The sequence below is a fragment of the Dicentrarchus labrax genome, unplaced genomic scaffold (genome assembly GCF_905237075.1).
Source record: "Dicentrarchus labrax unplaced genomic scaffold, dlabrax2021, whole genome shotgun sequence".
Taxonomy (NCBI): Eukaryota; Metazoa; Chordata; class Actinopteri; family Moronidae; genus Dicentrarchus; species Dicentrarchus labrax.
The window spans coordinates 31,808,736-31,828,934 of NW_026136720.1; the positions used below are offsets into that span (position 1 = coordinate 31,808,736).

At 44.3% G+C, this 20,199-nt stretch overlaps 2 protein-coding genes across 4 annotated transcripts in view; both read right to left on the reverse strand.

Moving 5' to 3' along the window:
• cpne2 (copine II) overlaps positions 1 to 20,199 on the reverse strand; it is a 247,181-nt gene that overhangs the window by 122,299 nt on the left and 104,683 nt on the right. The window lies entirely within an intron of this gene.
• Positions 5 to 6,846, reverse strand: LOC127353832 (uncharacterized). The gene is made up of 2 exons (XM_051383393.1): positions 5,830 to 6,846; positions 5 to 5,744 (listed from the first exon to the last, which is right to left on the reverse strand). The coding sequence occupies exons 1-2, from the start codon at positions 6,844 to 6,846 to the stop codon at positions 2,997 to 2,999; spliced, it is 3,765 nt and encodes a 1,254-aa protein (XP_051239353.1). The 3' UTR covers positions 5 to 2,996.

Genomic DNA, 20,199 nt, shown 5'->3' on the forward strand with positions numbered 1-20,199 from the left:
TTTTAGGTAACTTAAGAGTTAACGCAAAGCAAGGACTGTTTAATTACTGTTAATGTTACTGTACTGATGTGTTTTATTCAGGTTATGTTGTTGAAATGATTAACGCAGGTTACTGTAGTAACTGTAGTCTTTCAGACAGTGCTAAGGTGATGTTAGTTTGATGTTATGCTTCACACAGACACCGTCTTTGCATGCAACTAACTCCCTTTTAACGGCACCGTTAATCTAGGATCAGACACACACATATTCAGCCTAAACCTCAGCACATACACAAGAAGAGGGAACTCCAACCCTCCCGCTCCTCCATGCTTTTTGTCTCTCACCAACAAGCGTTTCATACATTGAAACATCTGGTCAGAGGACAAAGGACACACACCTTTCTTGGCGCGCAACCCCCAATGCGCGCACACACACACAAACAGACACACACCTTTTCCTGTAGCTTATTTCCTTTTAGTTAGATTGTATATAGTCTATTTTCCTCTGTTTGCTTTTATTATATCTCTTTAATAAATGCTTGGGTTCGGGTAGGCAAACTGTGACACGTCATTCACCTTGCGATAGTGCACACAGAACCGAATAGACCCATTCTTTTTAAGCACCAGAACAATAGGGCTACACCAGGCACTGTTGGACTCTTCTATTACTCCCATCTCCAGCATGGCTTTCAGTTCCTTCTGAACTACTTTTCTTGTGTGTTCAGGTAACCGATAGGGCCGTGAACGCACCGTCATGCCCGGGTGAGTCTCAAAGTGGTGCTGTATGAGATTTGTGCGTCCTGACAAGGGAGAGAACACATCACCAAAACGCTGTTGCAACGCAGCAATGCCTGCTCTCACTCACTAATTCATTAGAGTTGATTCAATTTTGCTGTTTTTTTCATTGGTGTTAAATATTAATGTAATTCAACATTTCCTGCACAGATGCTACATTTAAAGCCCTATTGTAGCTCAAAAAGCACACACTTACATTGTACGCTTTTAATGTGAAACATCTGCAGGAAATAAGTTTCATTTACAGTAACTTAGCACTGATAAAACAAAAACAACACTACAGAAATGTACTTCCTTGTATGGGGCAATCTCCAAAAGCAATGGATCCTACAATTCCCATAATGCATTTCACTAGCATCTTTATTAGACCCTCCCTGCCCTCTAAATAGTCTGTCTTTCAAAACACCCCTCAAGTTTCTAATGCAGGCTTTACATTGAAAAGTCTCAATCTTAAACCAATATAACCATCATGACATAATTTCAAACTCTGGATGCTACAGAAGATATTATAGATTTTAGTAGCATGTACCATGAGTAGTAAACTGAACTTCATGTGTAAAACTGGAAGACTGCCCCTTTAATTATTTTAGACTCGGCCATTTTTGAATACCGATTTTCATTTGAGAATCAGTAGATGTATTCAGTAGCAGGGCTCCAGACTAACTTTTTGCATTGGTTGCACTGGTGCGCCTAACTTTTTTTTTTTTTTAGGTGCACCAGCCCAAAATGTAGGTGCACCCAAATTTTTCATTGCTTCGCCTTTAACGCCATAAGGTCATCCTTTTATCGCTCTCCATAACTTTTATATAATGTGAATGATTTTTAAACAAGAATAAAGTGTAGAGAAATGCTTGTCTTTATTTGAAGCACAATTATATATAAAAAGAAAAATAAAGTGTTTAAAGTGCTTCACTGAGCTGAAATTGAACATTTCAAACTAAAACACTAAGCAAAATAAAACATTTCCAAATAAAAGAGGACCTGATTACTACTACCTGCCGCTGAAATGCAGCTGGGAGAGGGGCCACTTTCTCTACACACACTTGTCACGGCATATCGTGTATTTTTTTTAGACATGTTATGTTTTTTTAAAGTTTCGATACGAAACGTTGTTGCACGCTCACGAACGCACTTTTTCCGGCCATATTCTGACCGCACTCCTGACAGTACATGCAGTGCATTGCGTTACGTCCTTTGTTGTACCTCAGCCAGGGAAATTGTTTCAGCCAGTCCTGCCTGAAGGAATATATTTTGGCCTTTTTAATTTGGGTCTCGGAGCCGGGCTCTATCCCAGACTCGGTTGTCTCCTCCTCTGGTTCCGAGTCTGATGCTGTCGCCGAAGGACCGGGGCTCGGCAATTTTTAAACACACGCGACTTAGCGCGGTGAACAGGACCACAGCCAATCAGAGGCAAAGACCCGCCCGAGCTCTGTCTCTTATTGGTTTAGAACACGATATGATCGTACCATGAGTGTGTGAGTTCGGTCACAGAGAGATGATGCGCTTGCGAAATAAATTTATGTTTTCACCCGGGCAGCGTCAGGTGCACCAGTGCGACCTAGAAAAATTATTAGTCGCACTCTTAAAAATTTTGGTCGCACTCTGGAACCCTGCAATAGCCATAATCACTGATTTTATAATAAATATGTTGTGAGGAAATAACCAAATCAGAAAATACTTCATTTGAATAAAGGCTCCCTGAAACTCTGAAAGACATAAAACATTACATTAGTGTAATTTTAACATTGTAGCACAATCATATAGTCTCAGGCTTTGGCAATAAACCAAAAAAAAAAAAACCCTGAAAAAACAGCTATGTGTCTTCACTGATATTGTCTGTATCAACATCTTGAGCTGTGAAGATGCTTATTCTATAATAATAAGCTCCGCTAGCTTTATGCTAACATATAATAATAATGTAAAACCCCATATACAAGCTAACAAATTAGCATCGTCATAGCGACGAAAATATAAAAGAACTGTCAACTTATAGAAACAGCAGTAACAGCAACATACACCACTATACATATACAATACTCACAGGCATATGTTCTCTTTACTCTTTAAAACGATTGGCACTGCTAAAGTTCGGCTGCAGATTGGCGACTCTGTTGACATTGTTTAACTCGCTCTACTCTTGTCGTAATACTGCCACCCACAGGTGAAGACGTGCAAGTCAAAGTGGGGCAGCACACTCCCCGCTTGGTATAATGCTTTATACCACTACACACTGTCTTTAGGAAAAAGTAAGATGACCTCTGAGATAGGTCGTAAATACACCTTAGGAGTACCTTGTTTAACCACCCTCACTTCCACCTTGCGTACTCTATCATCTTGGCTAGGTACAGTCTTGACAATTAGTCCAGTAGGCCACTCAGTTCTTCTGGCCTGGGAATCTTTCAGTAGGACAACATCCCCTGTTTGCAGGTTGCGTTTGTCAGTGTGCCACTTTTTCCTCGGTTGAAGCGTTACCAAGTATTCTTGTCTCCACCTCTTCCAAAAGGCGTCGGCAAGGCCTTGAACCTTTCTCCAGTGCTTGATAGAAAGGTCATTTGCATCAAAGTCACCTTCGGGTGTGGACAGAGTTTCTTCTTTTTGTGTCAGCAACATTGATGGAGTAAGAACTGCTGGAGCTTCAGGGTCAGAAGATACTGGAACCAATGGTCTTGAGTTCATGATGGCGATGACTTCTGCCATCAAAGTAGTGAGCACCTCATGTGTCAGATAGGATGTGCTGGTTTTGAGGAGAAGAGCATCCAGAATGCGTCGAGCAATGCCTATCATCCTCTCCCACACTCCACCCATGTGAGAGGAGTGAGGAGGATTAAAGACCCAGGTACAATTGCTGTCATGGAGGTGTGTCTTCAGATCAGGATCCTCTGTGTTAAGGTTGAGTTCCTTACATGCCCCAATAAAATTTGTTCCCCGATCTGATCGGAGCATTTTAATGGGTCCTCTGATTGCTGTGAACCGTCTGAGACCATTGATAAAGCTTGCTGTAGTCATGGTTTCCAGGACCTCAATATGCACCGCCCTGGTGTTCAAACAGGTAAATATGGCTGCCCACCGCTTGCTCTCTGCGTGGCCTCCTCTTGTTCTTCGAGAGGTCACTGTCCATGGGCCAAAGACGTCCACTCCAACATGTGTGAAAGGTGGTGACAATGACAGTCTGTCTGCTGGCAACTCTGACATCTTCTGTTCCTCTAGTTTACCTCTGAGTCTTTTGCAAGTGACACATTTGTGTATAACAGTAGAAACAAGTTTCTTTCCCCCAATTAGCCATAATCCGGCTGATCTCAAGGCGCCTTCTGTAAAATGCCGTCCCTGATGTGCAACTTGATCATGATAATGTCTCACCAACAGTGTGGCTGTGTGAGTCTTTGGAATGATCAAAGGATGTTTATCATCAAAGCACATGTCTGTTGAGGACGTGCGACCACCAACTCTTAATAGTCGATCTTGGTCCAGAAATGGAGACAACTTCACAAGCGGGCTTTGTCTCGAGATTTGATCCCTTTTGATAAGATGTTCTATCTCCTTAAAGAAGACCTCTTGCTGCATTGCCCTGATGATCACAACTGTTGCTTGTGCACTTTCCTCTCCTCTACTGCCTTCACTATCAGGAACTTTCACCTCACTTCTGACTCTTTTGATTAATCTGGAAATAGCCCGCACCAGTGACTTCCACGAGGAGAACCTTTCAAACCTCTGTGCCCCAAGCACATCTGGCACTAATGTCACCTTTGTACTGATGGCTGTAACCTCAGGACGGATTTCTCGATCCTGGTCTGGATGTATCAGCTCAAAGTTGTCGATAGGGGCAGTGTTCTCTTGCTGCGGCCTTGACAGAAATGATGGCCCAGAAAACCAGTTGGTGCTCTTGAGGTCTGTAGCAGCTAATGGCCGAGTCCCGTGGTCAGCAGGGTTTTGTTCAGTGTTGATGTAATGCCACTGATGTGGGTGAGAAGATTTCCTGATTCGTGTGATTCTGTTGGAGACATAGACGTAGAATCGGCGTGATGTGTTGTTAATGTAACCTAGCACAATTCTACTATCTGTGTAGAACTTCACTGAGTGAATATCAATGTCCATTTCACCTTTGATGAAGTCTGCCATCTCAACTGCCAAAACTGCAGCACAGAGTTCGAGACGAGGAACTGTATGTGCAGGACGCGGTGTCAGTTTGGATTTTCCCATAACGAAGCCCACGTGACACTCTCCTGTCATGGAAACAGTTCTCAAGTACGCTACAGCTGCTATCGCAATGTCAGAGGCATCTGAAAACACACAAAGTTCTCTGTACTGAGTCTGTGTGACTAATGAAACAGGAACATAAGGTCTTGGGATATCAAGTTGCTCCAGCTCTTTCATGGAGTTCCTCCAGAGTTTCCATTGTTCTTGTTTTGCTGTTGGAAGTGGAGCATCCCAATCGTACTGCTCAACAGAAAGCTCTCTCATTATGTTCCTTCCTCCCACAGTAACTGGCGCCACAAACCCTAAGGGATCAAATAGACTGTTCACTGTGGAAAGAACACCTCTTTTAGTCAAAGGTTTCTCCTCTGAAGAAACACAGAAGGTGAAGCTGTCTGTCACTAGGTTCCAGCTGAGACCTAGGCTTCTTTGCAGGGATGGTGATTCTCCTCCAAAATCAAAGTCTTTAACACCTTTGGCCCAGTCTTCTGTGGGGAACGCTTGCATGACGCTGCTGCTGTTGGATGCTATCTTGTGTAGTCTGATGTTTGACTCAGCTAGCATTTCTTGAGATGACTGCAAGACCTTGATAGCATCTGTTTCAGTGGGAAACGATGCAAGTCCATCATCCATGTAAAAGTTGCGCATGACAAACTCTCTTGCCTCGGGAGTGGACTCTGTTGCCTCTGAAGCAGCTCGTCGTAGGCAGAAAATAGCAACCGCTGGCGACGGACTGTTGCCAAATACATGAACCGTCATGCGAAACTCTTTCACTGGTTTCTGCAAGTCATTGTCTTCTTACCACAAGAACCTCAAAAAATCTCGATGTTCCTCGCAGACTGAAGCAATAAAACATCTGCTGTACATCAGCAGTAACTGCGACTGGTTCTTTGCGAAAACGGAGCAGGACCCCGATAAGGGTGTTGTTCAGATCAGGACCACAAAGAAGCACGTCATTAAGAGAAAGGCCTTCATGTTTAGCACTGGAATCGAACACTACTCTTATCTGCTCTGGCTTACGTGGATGGTAAACGCCGAATAAGGGTAGGTACCAACATTCCTGGCCTTCTGTTAGCTGTGGAGCTGGCTCTGCTTGATTGGCATCGAATATCTTTTGCATGAAGTTGATGAAGTCTTTTTTCATCTGAGGTTTCTTGTCTAGATTGCGCCTCACAGATGACAGACGCTTGACAGCTTGAAGTCGGTTGTTTGGAAGACGGTTCCGTGGTGATCGAAAAGGTAAGGGGGCAACCCACGTGTTTGCTTCATCCTTGTAGGTTTGTTGATCCAGTGTTTCCAGAAAAATCCTATCTTCAATTGACAGGTCAAGGTTGTCGTCGTGTTCTGTTCTCTGAAATACTTGGCAACCAAGATCATCAGTCTCCCTTGCTAGGTTAGACACGGAGCTCTGAAGATTCAGGCTTGGAGTGTGACAGCTGAACCTCTCTTTGACCCGAATGTTATTGTTGCATGGACCCAGAAGTGAAGCTCGTCCATTGTGTAGAATGTTGGTCTTGTAGACAGTGGTTTGAAATGTCTTATGGGAGGCTCCAAGACACACCTCTCCAACAATGACCCACCCCAGGTCCAGACGTTGAGCGTATGGTTCATTGTGGAGTCCATTGCGCTGCTCTCTGACCTTGTGTACACTGAGAATGTCTCTGCCAAGGAGGATGAGGATTTCTGCTTGTGGATCAATTTCTGGGATTTTACCTGCTACTGGCTTGAGATGGGGATAGTGAACAGCAACTTCAGGAGCTGGGATTTCCGCTCTATCATCAGGTATCATGTCACACTCGATGAGAGTGGGAAGAGAGAGCCGTGCCATGCCATCCAGGGACTCGATGATGAAGTTGTTTGCTCGTCTCCCTGTCACATCCATGACTCCTGAACATGTCTTTAAGGTATATGGTTCTAAGTGACCATCAATACTGAAAAGGACAGCGTACATTTTGACTGCCCTTTCTGACTGTCCATCAGGATACACTCTCACCAGACAGATTTTAGAACATGATCTGTAGCCTGCTAAATTTCCACATATTTCAGTACACTTTGATGTCACGTCCATGGCTGTTGGCTCCTTTTGCTCCCCGCCATGATCTTCTGAAGCAGCAGAACCTTTCCACTTCAGAGAGAGTTCTGGATGAAGTGATGTGGCATGTGTTTCACTTCCGCATTCTCTGCACTTTATTGGCACATTGCAGTCTTTAGCCATGTGGTTAATGGAAGAACAGCATCTAAAACAGATATGTTTGTCTTTCAGGAGAGATTTTCTTTCTTCTAGACTTTTACTTCTGAACAGACGACACTTCCTCAGTGGATGTGGTTTACAATGCAAAGGACACTGTTTATCAGGATCCATGCTGCTCTTGTCAGTGGGAGTATCTTGACTAGCTCCCCCTGGTGATGACACATCCGTTTTCCTGACAGAGATTGGCAGCTGGTATTTCTGCTTTGGAGCTGCTGGTTTTTCTGTTCTCAGGCTGAAGGTTGTGACACAGGCAAAGCTACGGTCATTGCGAATCTTGGCTTCCTCACTTATGAAGCTGACAAAATATGTGAATGGAGGATAGGGCACACCATGGTCTTTCTTGAATCTTGAAGCAACAGTAACCCACTTCTCCTGCAGGTTGTATGGGAGTTTTGCCAGAATAGGGTTGACCCCATGTGCTGTGTCCAGATGAGACAGGCCAGGTAGATAGCCGTTCTGCTTTGCTGCTTGTAGCTCCAGAAGAAGATCTCCCAGCTCTCTCAGACGCTGGTTCTCTCGGTTTGTCACCTTGGGAAAGTCTTCAACTCTCTTTAAAAGTGCATGCTCTATGATTTCTGGTGCACCGAAACATTCCTCCAGTCACTGCCACACCATGATTAGACCCGCTCCAGGGTTGTGGACATAAGCTGCTCTGATTCTTCTTGCTTGAGCAGCTGATTGTGGTCCGAGCCATTTTGCAAGCAGGTCCAACTCTTCTTGTGGTAACAGATTCAGATCCCAAACTGCAGACTGAAAAGAGGTCTTCCACGCCCAGTAATTCTCGGGTTGATCATCAAATTTCAGCAACCCAGAACTAACCATCTCTCGTCGCATCAAATACTTTGCAAGGTCTGAGGTGTCTGTAGGATGGACATGATGAGGTCTTGGTGTAGATACGTTGTGCCCAGGATGATACAGCTGGCTGTCATTAATAGACTTTTTTACATAAGGGCCATAATTCCCACTGTCAAACTCTCGCTTGGGACTTACAGCATACTTGTGTTGTGACATGCTCACCCCAACCTTCTGTCTTTGGTCAGATGAAAGAAATGGCAAAGGTTTAAACTCCTCCTTGCTGTGCTCACTGCCCTGGTAACCGTTCGGGTCTTTGTAGTCCATAGCCGCTTCAATGTTGTCTATGGCTGGCTGTGGTGCTGATGCAGATGGAGGATCTGGATGGTAGTCATGATGAGTTTGCAGAACAGAGTTCAATCCTGCGTGTTGCTGCACATACTCTTGAGTGCGTTGGGTTGGATCAATCGGTGACATCTCGACCAGTTGCGGCTGTTGTGGGTCTCCGGCTTCCCGTGCGGATTCTTCCCAAGCTTGAGCCTCAGCTTGTGCTGCCGCCGCTGCTTTCTCTGATTTGAGCACATGCAGATCTGCTTCTAACTCAGCTTTCTTTTTAAGCTGTTCACCTTGTTTCTTCAAGATATCTGCTTCCTTGTGTGCAAAGGAAAGCTTCACTCGTGCAGCCTCAGCCTTTGCTCGTGCCCTGGCAACAGCGACAGATGATGAGGTGAATTGACTGGAGTGTAGAGAACTGGATACTTTTGACCTTGTCTCCATTGTATCTCCTTTGTTATCATCTGCAGGAGTTGTCATGATTGAGAAGTCTTCTTTGATGCTTTACACACTTGCGACTGTGGATCAATCCGTTTTTCAGCAGAGTGTGATGAGAATATGCCTTTTTACTATTCTGCCCTCCCTGAACGTAGGATGTGTTTAGTTTGGCAGATAGCGAACAGTTCTCCAATAAGAGGCAAAGTTTCCTTTCTTTAAGGGTTTATTTATGACTCCCAATTGAAGTTGACTGTAAAACTGAAATACATACAACAAAGGAAAATTAAAATATTATACTATCACATTATATGTATCTCTAAATACCAAAGGTGTTCAACACAGTTTGAAACAGCACTCGACACTGCCATTATACTAACAAATAATAAGCTCCGCTAGCTTTATGCTAACATATAATGTAAAACCCCATATACAAGCTAACAAATTAGCATCGTCATAGCGACGAAAATATAAAAGAACTGTCAACTTATAGAAACAGCAGTAACAGCAACATACACCACTATACATATACAATACTCACAGGCATATGTTCTCTTTACTCTTTAAAACGATTGGCACTGCTAAAGTTCGGCTGCAGATTGGCAACTCTGTTGACATTGTTTAACTCGCTCTACTCTTGTCGTAATACTGCCACCCACAGGTGAAGACGTGCAAGTCAAAGTGGGGCAGCACAATGCTTGTCTGTGCTCTCATTCATGAAAAGTTTGTTTTCTCCATGAATCCACAGGGACACGAGCACTACGCTCTACACAGCTCTGAATGATATCAAACATAAGATATGAATAATAGCACAATTCAGTTGAAATGAGTCTTTCACAAACAGCCCATCAGCAGTAGCAGGCTGTCTCTTTGTGTTGGAGTGTGTAACAGAGAAACGCTGCTCTCGCCTCCAGCTCCCACAGCCCTGAGGAGAGACTTTCCCTTTCTGGATGATTAGGATTAGAGCCATTCTAAGTCTGATTGAACACCGCAGAACAGCTCTTTCTGCATGCGTGTGTGTGCGGGTGTGTATTTGTGCACCACAGCTTTCGCTCTATGTGTGCATATGTAAAATCTGTGTGGCAGTGTGTACGTGAGGAGAAGATGTCATCGGTGATTGAGCGCCTACGTGAGATTATATGTGCTTGCTTAAATCAGTCAATGTGCGTAAGCAGGGAAGGTGCATGTTTGAATATATTGCATGTGTGTGTCTGCACACCTACAGTATAAAGCCTTGTTCAGAGTGCAGAAGTATGTTTGATAAAATGTCTGTTTGACAAAGATACTGTGTTTGGATTTGTGCATGTGTGTGTGTTTGTGTGTGTCCCAAAGTCATGCTTTGGGAGTTTGTATGTAAATCGTGTGTGACCGAGGATATTATATGTTTGTGCTCACGTGTGTGTATGTAAATGAGTTTGTAAGCATGAGACAAGAAGTATGTGTGTTAAGACAGCATTATGTGTGTGTGTGTGTGTGTGTGTGTTTGTGTGTGTGCGCATCAGTGACAGAGCTGCAGGTCTGTGACAAAAGGCAAAAGATTAGGAGGGAGCAGCGAGGATTTAGGAGTTCCCATTCCGCCTTAAATTTGCTCATCTCACCACTACTAGAACAGGTAAATGTTCACACTGCACTGAGAGTCTGCTCATTACAAACAAGCAAGAATCCGAGAGAGGAAATCAGTCAATAACCTCTAAGAACTGTGATATTTCTATTTTAACACGGTACGTCCTGATTTACACTCAGCAGTGAAATATTTCCACGGCTAAGAGCTGCCCAACACTGTCCAACCTTTTACTGAAACACTCGACTGCTGGCAGATGACGTGTGAGTGTTTTTCATTCACCTCAGTCATCTACAACAGAGACGCTGGATGTAGAGAGTCCTAATGCCCGTAAACTTCAAAGCACATCACTGCTGGACAAGTAAAAACTCCCCATTCTGATTTTACCTGGTCATCAAGAACTGACCAGAGCACCGACGAGAGGAATTACATTCTACTACACCGGCTATTCAGCAATGACATGGGACCTACAATACAACATGTAGAGGGCAAGGCTTTTTGATTTTATGCCCCGTACAGACATCTTCAGTTGACATGTGGCTGCAAATGACCATCGCTAAACCCCGCCCCACTCGGTTCCGGCTGCAATGCCAGTCAAGCTTTCCACTCTAGCATGTTACATATGCAATTAAGAGTTTACTGCTCTAAATTCAAATAATGTTTGAGACATTCGGTCAGTTAATTAAGAGGTAGACAGAAGCAGTATGCTGGCCTCGTGGTTGAAGCAGTTTTTCCAGCTAGCAAAACAACCAATGCCCAAAAAGACTCTTTGGCTGAGGGGGGTTGCACTGTCAGTGAAAGGGTATGGCCTTTGATAGCTTCAGTGTGTAACCCGCAGCACTGGCCACGTGATTCTCTACACAACCAAAAGTGAAACTCTACGCTAAAATCATATTTTCACTTTGTGTCACTAGGTGTATTTTATCCTGCAGAACATGGAATAAATGAATTTAGGACATACAGGGGCCATGACAAGAAGCTTCTTATTTCTAGAGGGTGAGGGACCATTTTGACAGCTGAAATAACATCTGTCAGGAGCAGATTTCATTCAGCATAAGCCGTTGGTAGTAGGTACCTTTTTGTGGGGGAGGACACGCAGCAAAAGGCCCGTAGGTCGGAGTCGAACCCACGGCATGGGGCACCAGCTCGACCAGGTGAGCTATCAGTGCGCCCCATAGGTGACTTTTTAATGTTTCTATGTGACTCACTTTAAAACAAGAAACATGGAAAGGGGGTCTTAATAGCTGAGGCCAAAGCTACAGGTTCCAGAAAAAGTTTGGTCACTAATTTGAGTGACCAAAAATAAAAGAATAAATATTTAACTGTGAATGTTTGGTCAATGCAGAGAGGATCAAATCTCTTCACTGACAAAAAACTACATTCATACATACAGACAAACCATTAATGCTCTTTTTAATGCTCTTGTACATATTTTTCTTCCTCACTTATTCATCATGGTGCGAACATTGTCATCAACAGCACAAAGCGTCACTATGGCAACAGCACTTTGCTCTTTGGTTTAAAGCCTAATTTCCATCAATAAGGTGAAAATAACAAAGACGCTTGTCATTGTCTGTCTGTGCGTGTTTGCCCTGAATTTAACAGAAGATCTAGCGGCTATCTGCCCCCAGGAGACATTCACAACACAACCTCTTATGCTGGCAGCATTCCTGTACAAGATCACAAGTAAAGTCACCTCTGCACAACAACTCTCTTGTACTTGACCAAGACCTTGAGCCAGAAATATACTCCACACAATCACAAGAGAGGTTCTTTTCCAATGTACAAAATGCTACAAAGGACACTCCTGTGGAGCTATGTTTTCCAGTACAGCAGCGACGTGTCGGGGTTAAAACAGATGGCCAGGGTTCTGGAAGGAAATGTAGCATTCATTTTTTCCACAGACAATGTTATGTCTTTAGCTGAGAATTCCACCATTTGGGAAAAACATTTTTACACCATTACATTCTTAGAGCACAAATGTATTGACTCCTATTAAAATACAAAGATGCGCAAAGGTGTCCAATCTCAGAACACACTTTAAGGGAAATGCCACAAAATCAAACTACATTATCTGTAGCTGCTACATCTGGAGCCTGGTTCTAGCTCACAAAGCTGCAAAATTGTTGGAGAGATAGAGAAGCGGGAAAAAAAAGGTACACTGTGTGTGTGCATATGTATAGCTGGCACAGAGTGTGTGTGCTCTCATTGTACATGCACTGAAAGTGTGTCTTTGCATTTTTCTTGGTGTGCTTGTGGTTTCAGAATTTGTGTGTGTAGTGTGTGTGTGTGTGTGTGTGTGTGTGTGTTACAGTAACAGTGACCCAGTCTGAATGGCCATAAGATGTATCAACAGGGCAGTTACATTTCTTGGACAAAAACGCCCCAGATAATAATAACAACTCAATGTGTGTGACTGTGTGTGTTCGAGTATGACGACTCTGCATATCTCTTCCTCCTTCTGATAAAATCTCTCTCTCTCTTTCTTCACCTGTTCCTCTTTCTTAATCGAACACTCAACTTTCTATGTTGGGTATTGAACCCTGAAACTGGTGTGTGTGGAAATCAGCCACTACAGGGCTCCGGTCAGAGCACACGCAGTCACCAGTTCGTTCATAGTCTTTACTGCCAGAATGAGTATATTATAAACGATGCAGTATGATGGTGCATGACAGATCAGTTTCTGAAATAAACACAGAAACAGAATTGAGTTATTACTGATAACATTAATATATGCGCTTAATTACTATAAATGCATACCTGTATATACATATATGTAAGTCATAAACACTAACAGTGAACCACTACATTTCTAAAGTGACAACGAAGCCATGTTACACTTCCACAAGACAGCCAAGCTAGCTAAGCTCAACACACAGCTAATACTGTAACAGACTAGTTGCTGGAACAACTCCTCACTGATATTGCAGGAGTTCATCAAACACACTGAACAGAAATCTGGAGTGAGAACTACGATATATCACCACATTAATCTTACAGTAGCATTAAGTATAACTTACATCGTCAGTGACTTCTGCACCAATAACGGCATAAAAGAAATGCGCGAAAAGAGGGAAAACGACCGCTCTCTACTTTCAAAATAAGAGTTGTGGTTTCAAAATAAAAGTCTCTGAACATGAAGAATTCTATTTTCACCATTTCACAACCTCAATTCCTGGTATTCCTCTGTCTTTCCCAATTATTTTTGTGCCTTTCTGTTATAACAGTTAAAAAAAAAAGCATTTTGGTGTTTCACAAAACTACGGAAGCGTACTGCATTCGCTTGAAAATTTATTTTATTTTGTTTGTTTTTCGGAGCAATTATTTCTGTTTTTCTGAGTAGTTTTTTTTCCATCCATCCATCCATCCATCCATCCTCACCTTACATAACTTGACAATGATAATTCCAGAGTTTTATAATTATTCTTCTTGTTCTGTTTCTTGGGGTTGATGCAGTCGAACTCCACCTGAAGAGAAAGACAATTGCCGAGAACAGAAAGACGACAAATATCAGTATCAAAAGAGGGGAAATTGAGAAAAAAGTTATAAAGCGAGAAAAAAACATAAAGAGAAAACTAGAGATGACAGCAGAGTTGGAAAGAGTAGCAGTGAGCTGGAGGGAAATGAACAGACAACTGAGAGACTGTGACTTGGATCTGCACGTATTGCACATGCCGCCTACAGCCACTACAACTTGACATTAAAACTTAGAAATGTATCATAAGCCAACTATATTACAGCGGTGTAGCATGCAGTCTATATGGGAACCCATACTATTGTATGGGTTGCCACAAAACACAAAAATACTGTTTGTGCTTTATGAATTCATTTTAACTGTCTGTCTGTCTGCTATGTTAGATTTTTTAAACACTTAACATGTCTTTAATTGACAGTTAGTAGGAGCCCATCACACATTTTCGTCTTGAGGCACCTTAAACCATACAGGTATCATAGTGCTAAGTGGACAAACTGCTCAGTTCGCAGAACAGTGCCACAGCTAAACCAGCTTGCTAAATGTTCATTATGAGTTCATATCAACAATGTACCTATCCCTGTCTGACTGAAAATAACATTTTATCTCATTAACATGTTACCTGTATACTAAATAGGTTCATTTTGCCTGATTTAACTTAGGTTTATTTTGTTCTTCTGAACAGGCTTAAAGTCGAAACTGTGAAGGTATGACACAACAACTTTACCTGTAACTGATGTGATATCACATACGCCTCATTGATATTTTCTAAAATATTATGTTGTTTCAAATTAGCAGAGCAAGACAGGGCTAGGTGCATGTTTGTGGTTAAGGATAGTATAATGATAGTATAACTATCAGGTAAGTGATAAGGTAAGGTAAGTAACATTCATGTTAAGATAAGAGTTGCTCAGTTCTTGGAGCAGTGTATCCAGGGTCGAGGAAGGTTCTTCAAAATGTATTTAGCTTTAGGTTTACAAATCATGTGTCTGTTTAAAATTGACATGACATACAATGGAATGTCATTACTTAAAATAACACAAGTAACTACGTCTAAAATCCATACTATGAGCTATTCCACAACCCTGACTTTTTTGTACAATGAGTGTCCAAGATATTAGGTACATTTCAAGTTATGTCCGCAAATGACATTGTAAAACAACCTATAAGATTTTCATGGCAGAACATTAAAATGCCAGATGTACCTAATTCACTGCACACTCAGTGTATGTTTATATATTTATTTAATCCATATGTTATGTATTTGTTATTAGCAACTCTGAAGTGTCAAGTGTGTAAACTTTGATTATCTTTTCAGGTGGAGCTGTGACTTGAGCAGCCATACATAAGGGAGACACAGTGCAACTGCAAAGTTGGCTTGAGACAGTGCAACCATCTCATCGGGCTGCTCTATACTCTGGCTCACTTTGTCAAGATGGGCTACACGTCTGCCCCCCCAATGACTAGCAAGACGTCATTGCCTGAAGCCTGGCACATTCCATCAAGGGCCCTGGGTGTCAGTCCAAGAATGGTGAGCTGTAAGTGTTTTCAAAGCTGAAACCACCAGTGACCAACGCACCCCCGCCAAAGAGGCAACGCTCTTCTGAAGGGGTGATGTCGAATCTGTACTGCCCTGTGTTCCATCATCTGCCTTTGCAGAGAGCCTACACTGAAACCTGAGTGCAATACAGAGCAAGAGTCAGATGTTCATGTCACGGGGGGAAGTTTGATTTTATTTAAGCATGCTTTTACTTTGAATTTGCTGTGTTTTTGTCTTATTTATTATTGCATGCTTTTATTTTTGAAGTGTGTTTGTGTTACGTTGGTTTTACTTCCCCACCGGAGACATACCTTAATCAAGCATAAGGACTTACACCTGGCACCCAGAGAGGGGAGTGACTGTTCTTGGATAAAAAGGACACTGGAAGATACCCGGGGGGCACGAGGGAGGACACAGAGGGCACGAGGGAGGACACGGAGGTCACAACGGGCCGGACAGCAGGAAGCAGACAGAGAGACAGAGCAGATCATCGCACTGGAAGAGGTCTGAAGAGACACCGGAGCAAACACCGACCGTTAGCGGCTATAATTGGGAGAAGGTAAAACTTCTCCCTCCCGCGTAAGTCCCGTTTCAGACCGGTGTTTGTGTAGTGTGTAATATATAAAGTTGTGCCTTGTTAAAGGACATTGACTGGCCCTGAGTTTCCCTCGACAGGCTGCCGAAGAGCGGAGCCAGGTGAAGAGCAGGTGGTCGCCACCAGAGACCCGCGACTGCCGTTGTTGACCTCCCACTCCATCCGTGCCACATTATTTTAGCTGGGTTTTAGTTGTTTGTGTTCTTTGTTTAGTTTATTTGAAGGTAGAGCTTTTAGTTGTTTTTACTTATTTTAAAATAAATTGTGTTCAACTGTGTTCCACTGGCTGTACTCATTGTTTTAAAAATAACACTGTTTACTGCTCTCCCCGACATAAAAGAACCTGTTTACCCTAACTTTAATTTGGTGATCCTAAGAGGTCCTAGGCCTCAGTTAAACCTAGGTGGCGTTGTCGGCACTTGTGTTTTAATTTATCCACCCTTAGCACGGCTCACATTTTGGCGTTGTGGCAGGATCGGGTACAGAGAGCAGTGTGGTGTATTTTAAAACAGTGAATATGATGATGCCTGTATATCCTGGTGCCCCTTGGCTGCCAAAGTTTAAAGGACCAAATTGTGACCTGAAATATCATGACTGGAAGGAGCAAATACAGGGCTTACTTGGAGCGCAAGAGCTAGCAGAGGCCAGAAAAATTGACATTGTGTTGGGTGCGTTAGCTGGGGAAGCCAAACGGCAGGTCAGTGTTTTAGAGGATGACGAAAGGGATAGAGCACGCAAAATCTTTCTGTATTTGGACTCTCTATATGGAGACAGAACCCCGCCCCAGTGTTAAGGTCTCAGTTTTTAGTTGTGTCCAAAGACCAGACGAGACTGTGCCCTCATTCATTCTAAGACTAAGAGAGCTGTATTGCAGGTTGCGGCAACATGACCCTGATGGAACTCCCCTGACACAGTCCTGCGAGACCAGCTGCTGTTGGGGCTGCGTGAAGTTCCCTGGCTCAGGCCCTGAAGGTCTATGCCCGCCGTAACCCTGATGAAACTTTTTCTGCAATCAGACAGGAGGCGCTGCTGCTTGATACAGAACATGGGAACCCCCAACCGGAGGTAATCTGTGCTTCTGTGTATAAACCAAATGTGCCTCCTCCATCACAGGACACCAGCTGGAGAGAGACCCTGAAAAGAGAGATCATGGAAGACGTGAAATCTCAGATGACCGGACTGACCCAGGAACTGTTGCGAGAGATTAAACCGCTCCTTCAACCAGCTGTTATTGCACCACAGCCCTAATACAGCCCTATAGGGAGCGACAACGATCAGTTTCCCAGCGAACACCTGGGATGAGCAAGGTAGGCCCATTTGCCGCCAATGCAGACAAGCCGGCCACATAGCTAGATTTTGTAGGAGGCCAACTACTGCTCGGCAGGCTTTAAACTAGCTTTCCCTGCTGCTGAGGTCCGAGGGGCAGGGGTTGAAAGTACAACAGAAGAAAACGGGCCCACTGAAGCATTTATTGGAAGGTGTCCAACTATAGACGTAAACATTGAAGGAGTTACACTGTCGGGGCTATTAGACACGGGGTCCCAGGTCACCTTAATGCAGCAAAGCCTCTTTGAGCAACATTTTACCCAAGCTAAGCTTGGAAAGGCTCCTATAGTTTTTAAGTTACAGGCCGCAAATGGCCTGGAGATCCCTTATACGAGCTATGCCGTATTAGATCTGGAGCTAGGGTGCTAAGATACCTGGAAGAGGAATTGTGATTGTGAAGGATGAACACTGTACACACCCACTCATCATTGGAATGAATGTTGTTACTGCTTGTTGGACTTTTTTTAAATGTCCCAGAGGGTCTGTTCCCCCCACAGACGTTACAGAGACAGGGGTTTGGAGGGATGCATTTGCTACATGCAGACACATTGAGGCTACCATGACAGAGGACGGGATGTTGGGGTACGTGCGGCCAGCCAGCCGACGGGTCATCAAAATTCCCCAAAGAGTGAAGTACTGGTGTGGGGTCGGGCTCGGATGAGCCTGGGGGAAAAGATTACTGTGCCCTAATTGAAGCGCTGCCTGAGACTTGCAGTGTGAGGGTGGCCAGGACCCTAGCAGTGATAAGAAATGGCAGAGTCCCTGTGGAGTTTTTAACCCACACCCCTACTGTTTGATGCTAGATCGGTACCAGAAGCTTGGCAAACTGTCCCGGGTGGATGAAGCGGATGTACATGGGCCTGCGACCTTAACCTGTCCCTTGAAGGTGATTGTGTTGTTGGAGTGACACTGGTAAATGCTGCAGTTGGCGAGGAGGACCAGAAGCTGCCGATAGGGGTGAGTGAACTCTCCAACAGGCCTGATCTGTCTGAGCAGCAACAGGAGGGCTGCGCGCCCTGCTGCTGAAATGGCAGAAGGTGTTTGCACAGCACAATGAGGACTTCGGACGTACAGACCTGGTACAACATCGCATCCATACTGGTGATGCACCACCTATCCGAACGACATCGACCTCTTCCCCTGCCATGTATAAAGAGATGAAATCCCTACTCTCAGGTATGCTGGAGCAAGGTGTCATTAAAGAGAGCTGTAGCCCATGGGCGGCACCCATAGTACTGGTGAGAAAAAGATGGCAGTTGGAGATTCTGTGTGGATTACAGGAAGTTAAATGCATAACTCATAAAGATGCATTTCCCCTGCCCAGGATTGAAGAAACCTTGACCAGTCGACCAGAGCAGAATGGTTTTCTACTCTTGACTTAGCCAGTGGCTATTGGCAAGTTGAGATGGACACCCAAGACCAGGGAAGACCGCCTTCACCACCGCTGGGGCTGTATGAATTTGAGCGTATGCCCTTCGGCCTGTGCAATGCGCCAGCTACCTTCCACGTCTGATGCAACAATGTTTAAATGGCCAATTGTCAGAATCCTTACTGGTTTATTTGGATGACATTATCATTTATTCACCTGACTTTTCCTCCCATCTACAGCAGCTAGATGAGGTGTTTAACAAACTGTGGCGGCATGGCTTGAAACTGCGCCTGGATAAGTGCAAACTCCTGCAGAAGGAAGTGAAATTCCTGGGCCATGTGGTGGACCAAAAGGGGTGAGTCCTGATCCAGACAAAATCTCAGCCGTAAAAGACTGGCCCATCCCCACCACTGTAAGACAGGTACGAGCCTTCCTTGGCTTAGCTGGCTATTACAGACGCTTCGTTTCTGGCTTTGCAAAGATTGCACGCCCCCTCAACCAACTGCTGACAGGCATCCCTGCTGATAAAAGTCGCAAATCCGAAGGTACAGTGGTCCTCAGAGTGCCAGACATCCTTTGATCACCTGAAAGCAGCTTTAACACAAACACCTGTTTTGGCATATGCTGATTACTCCCTGCCATTCCTGTTTAACAGATGCCAGTAATCATGGTTTGGGAGCAGTCTTGGCCCAGGTCCAACAAGGGCGAGACAGTGATAGCCTATGCCAGTCCAGCCTACACCCAACAAGCGGAATGATGCAAATTATAGCTCTTTCAAACTAGAGCTCCTGGCTCTTAAGTGGGCAGTAACCGAGAAATTTAAAGACTATCTGACTGGAGCCCGATTCACGGTGTACACTGACATAACCCTGTGGCCCACTTACAGACAGCTCGCCTGGGTGCCGTGGAACAGCGCTGGGTCGCACAGCTTGCCTCCTTCGATTATGACATCAAGTACCGCTCAGGTAAAAGTAATGTAAATGCAGATGCCCTGTCTCGGTTCCCAATTAACCCACTGACTGCAGATGCCTCATGTGAAAACCTTGAGCTGGAAACCGTTCCAGTACGGCAGCCATTGAACTGACCCCTGAGGGAGGTGAAGAGGAGTGGACAGGCAGAGAGTGGGAGGAGGCACAAGCTGGTGATGCGGACCTTCAAATCATTAAGAGGTATGTGGAAACCCAAATGATACCGACGAGACCAGAGCGCCTGACATTGTCCCTTAGAGCCCAGAGACTGTTGCAACAAAGCGAAAACTTCAGGTTAAAAGCAAAATACTGTGTCGTAAAATGATTGACCCGCACACACCGAAGTGTGTTTCCAGATGTGTGTCCAGAATCTAGGAGCCAGAAGTTTGGAAGAGGATCCATGAAGCCGCTGCCCATGCTGGTGTGGAGAGAACCCTAAACCGGATCCGTCAGCGGTTCTATTGGCCTGATATGGAGAGGGGGTCGTCAGTTGCAGCAGGGTTGTGTTGCCTGTAACCTGCAGCGAGATAGGGTGGAGCCTAAGGCCCCCTAAATCCATTCCAGTATCCTACCCCTTAGAAGTGGTGGGGTTG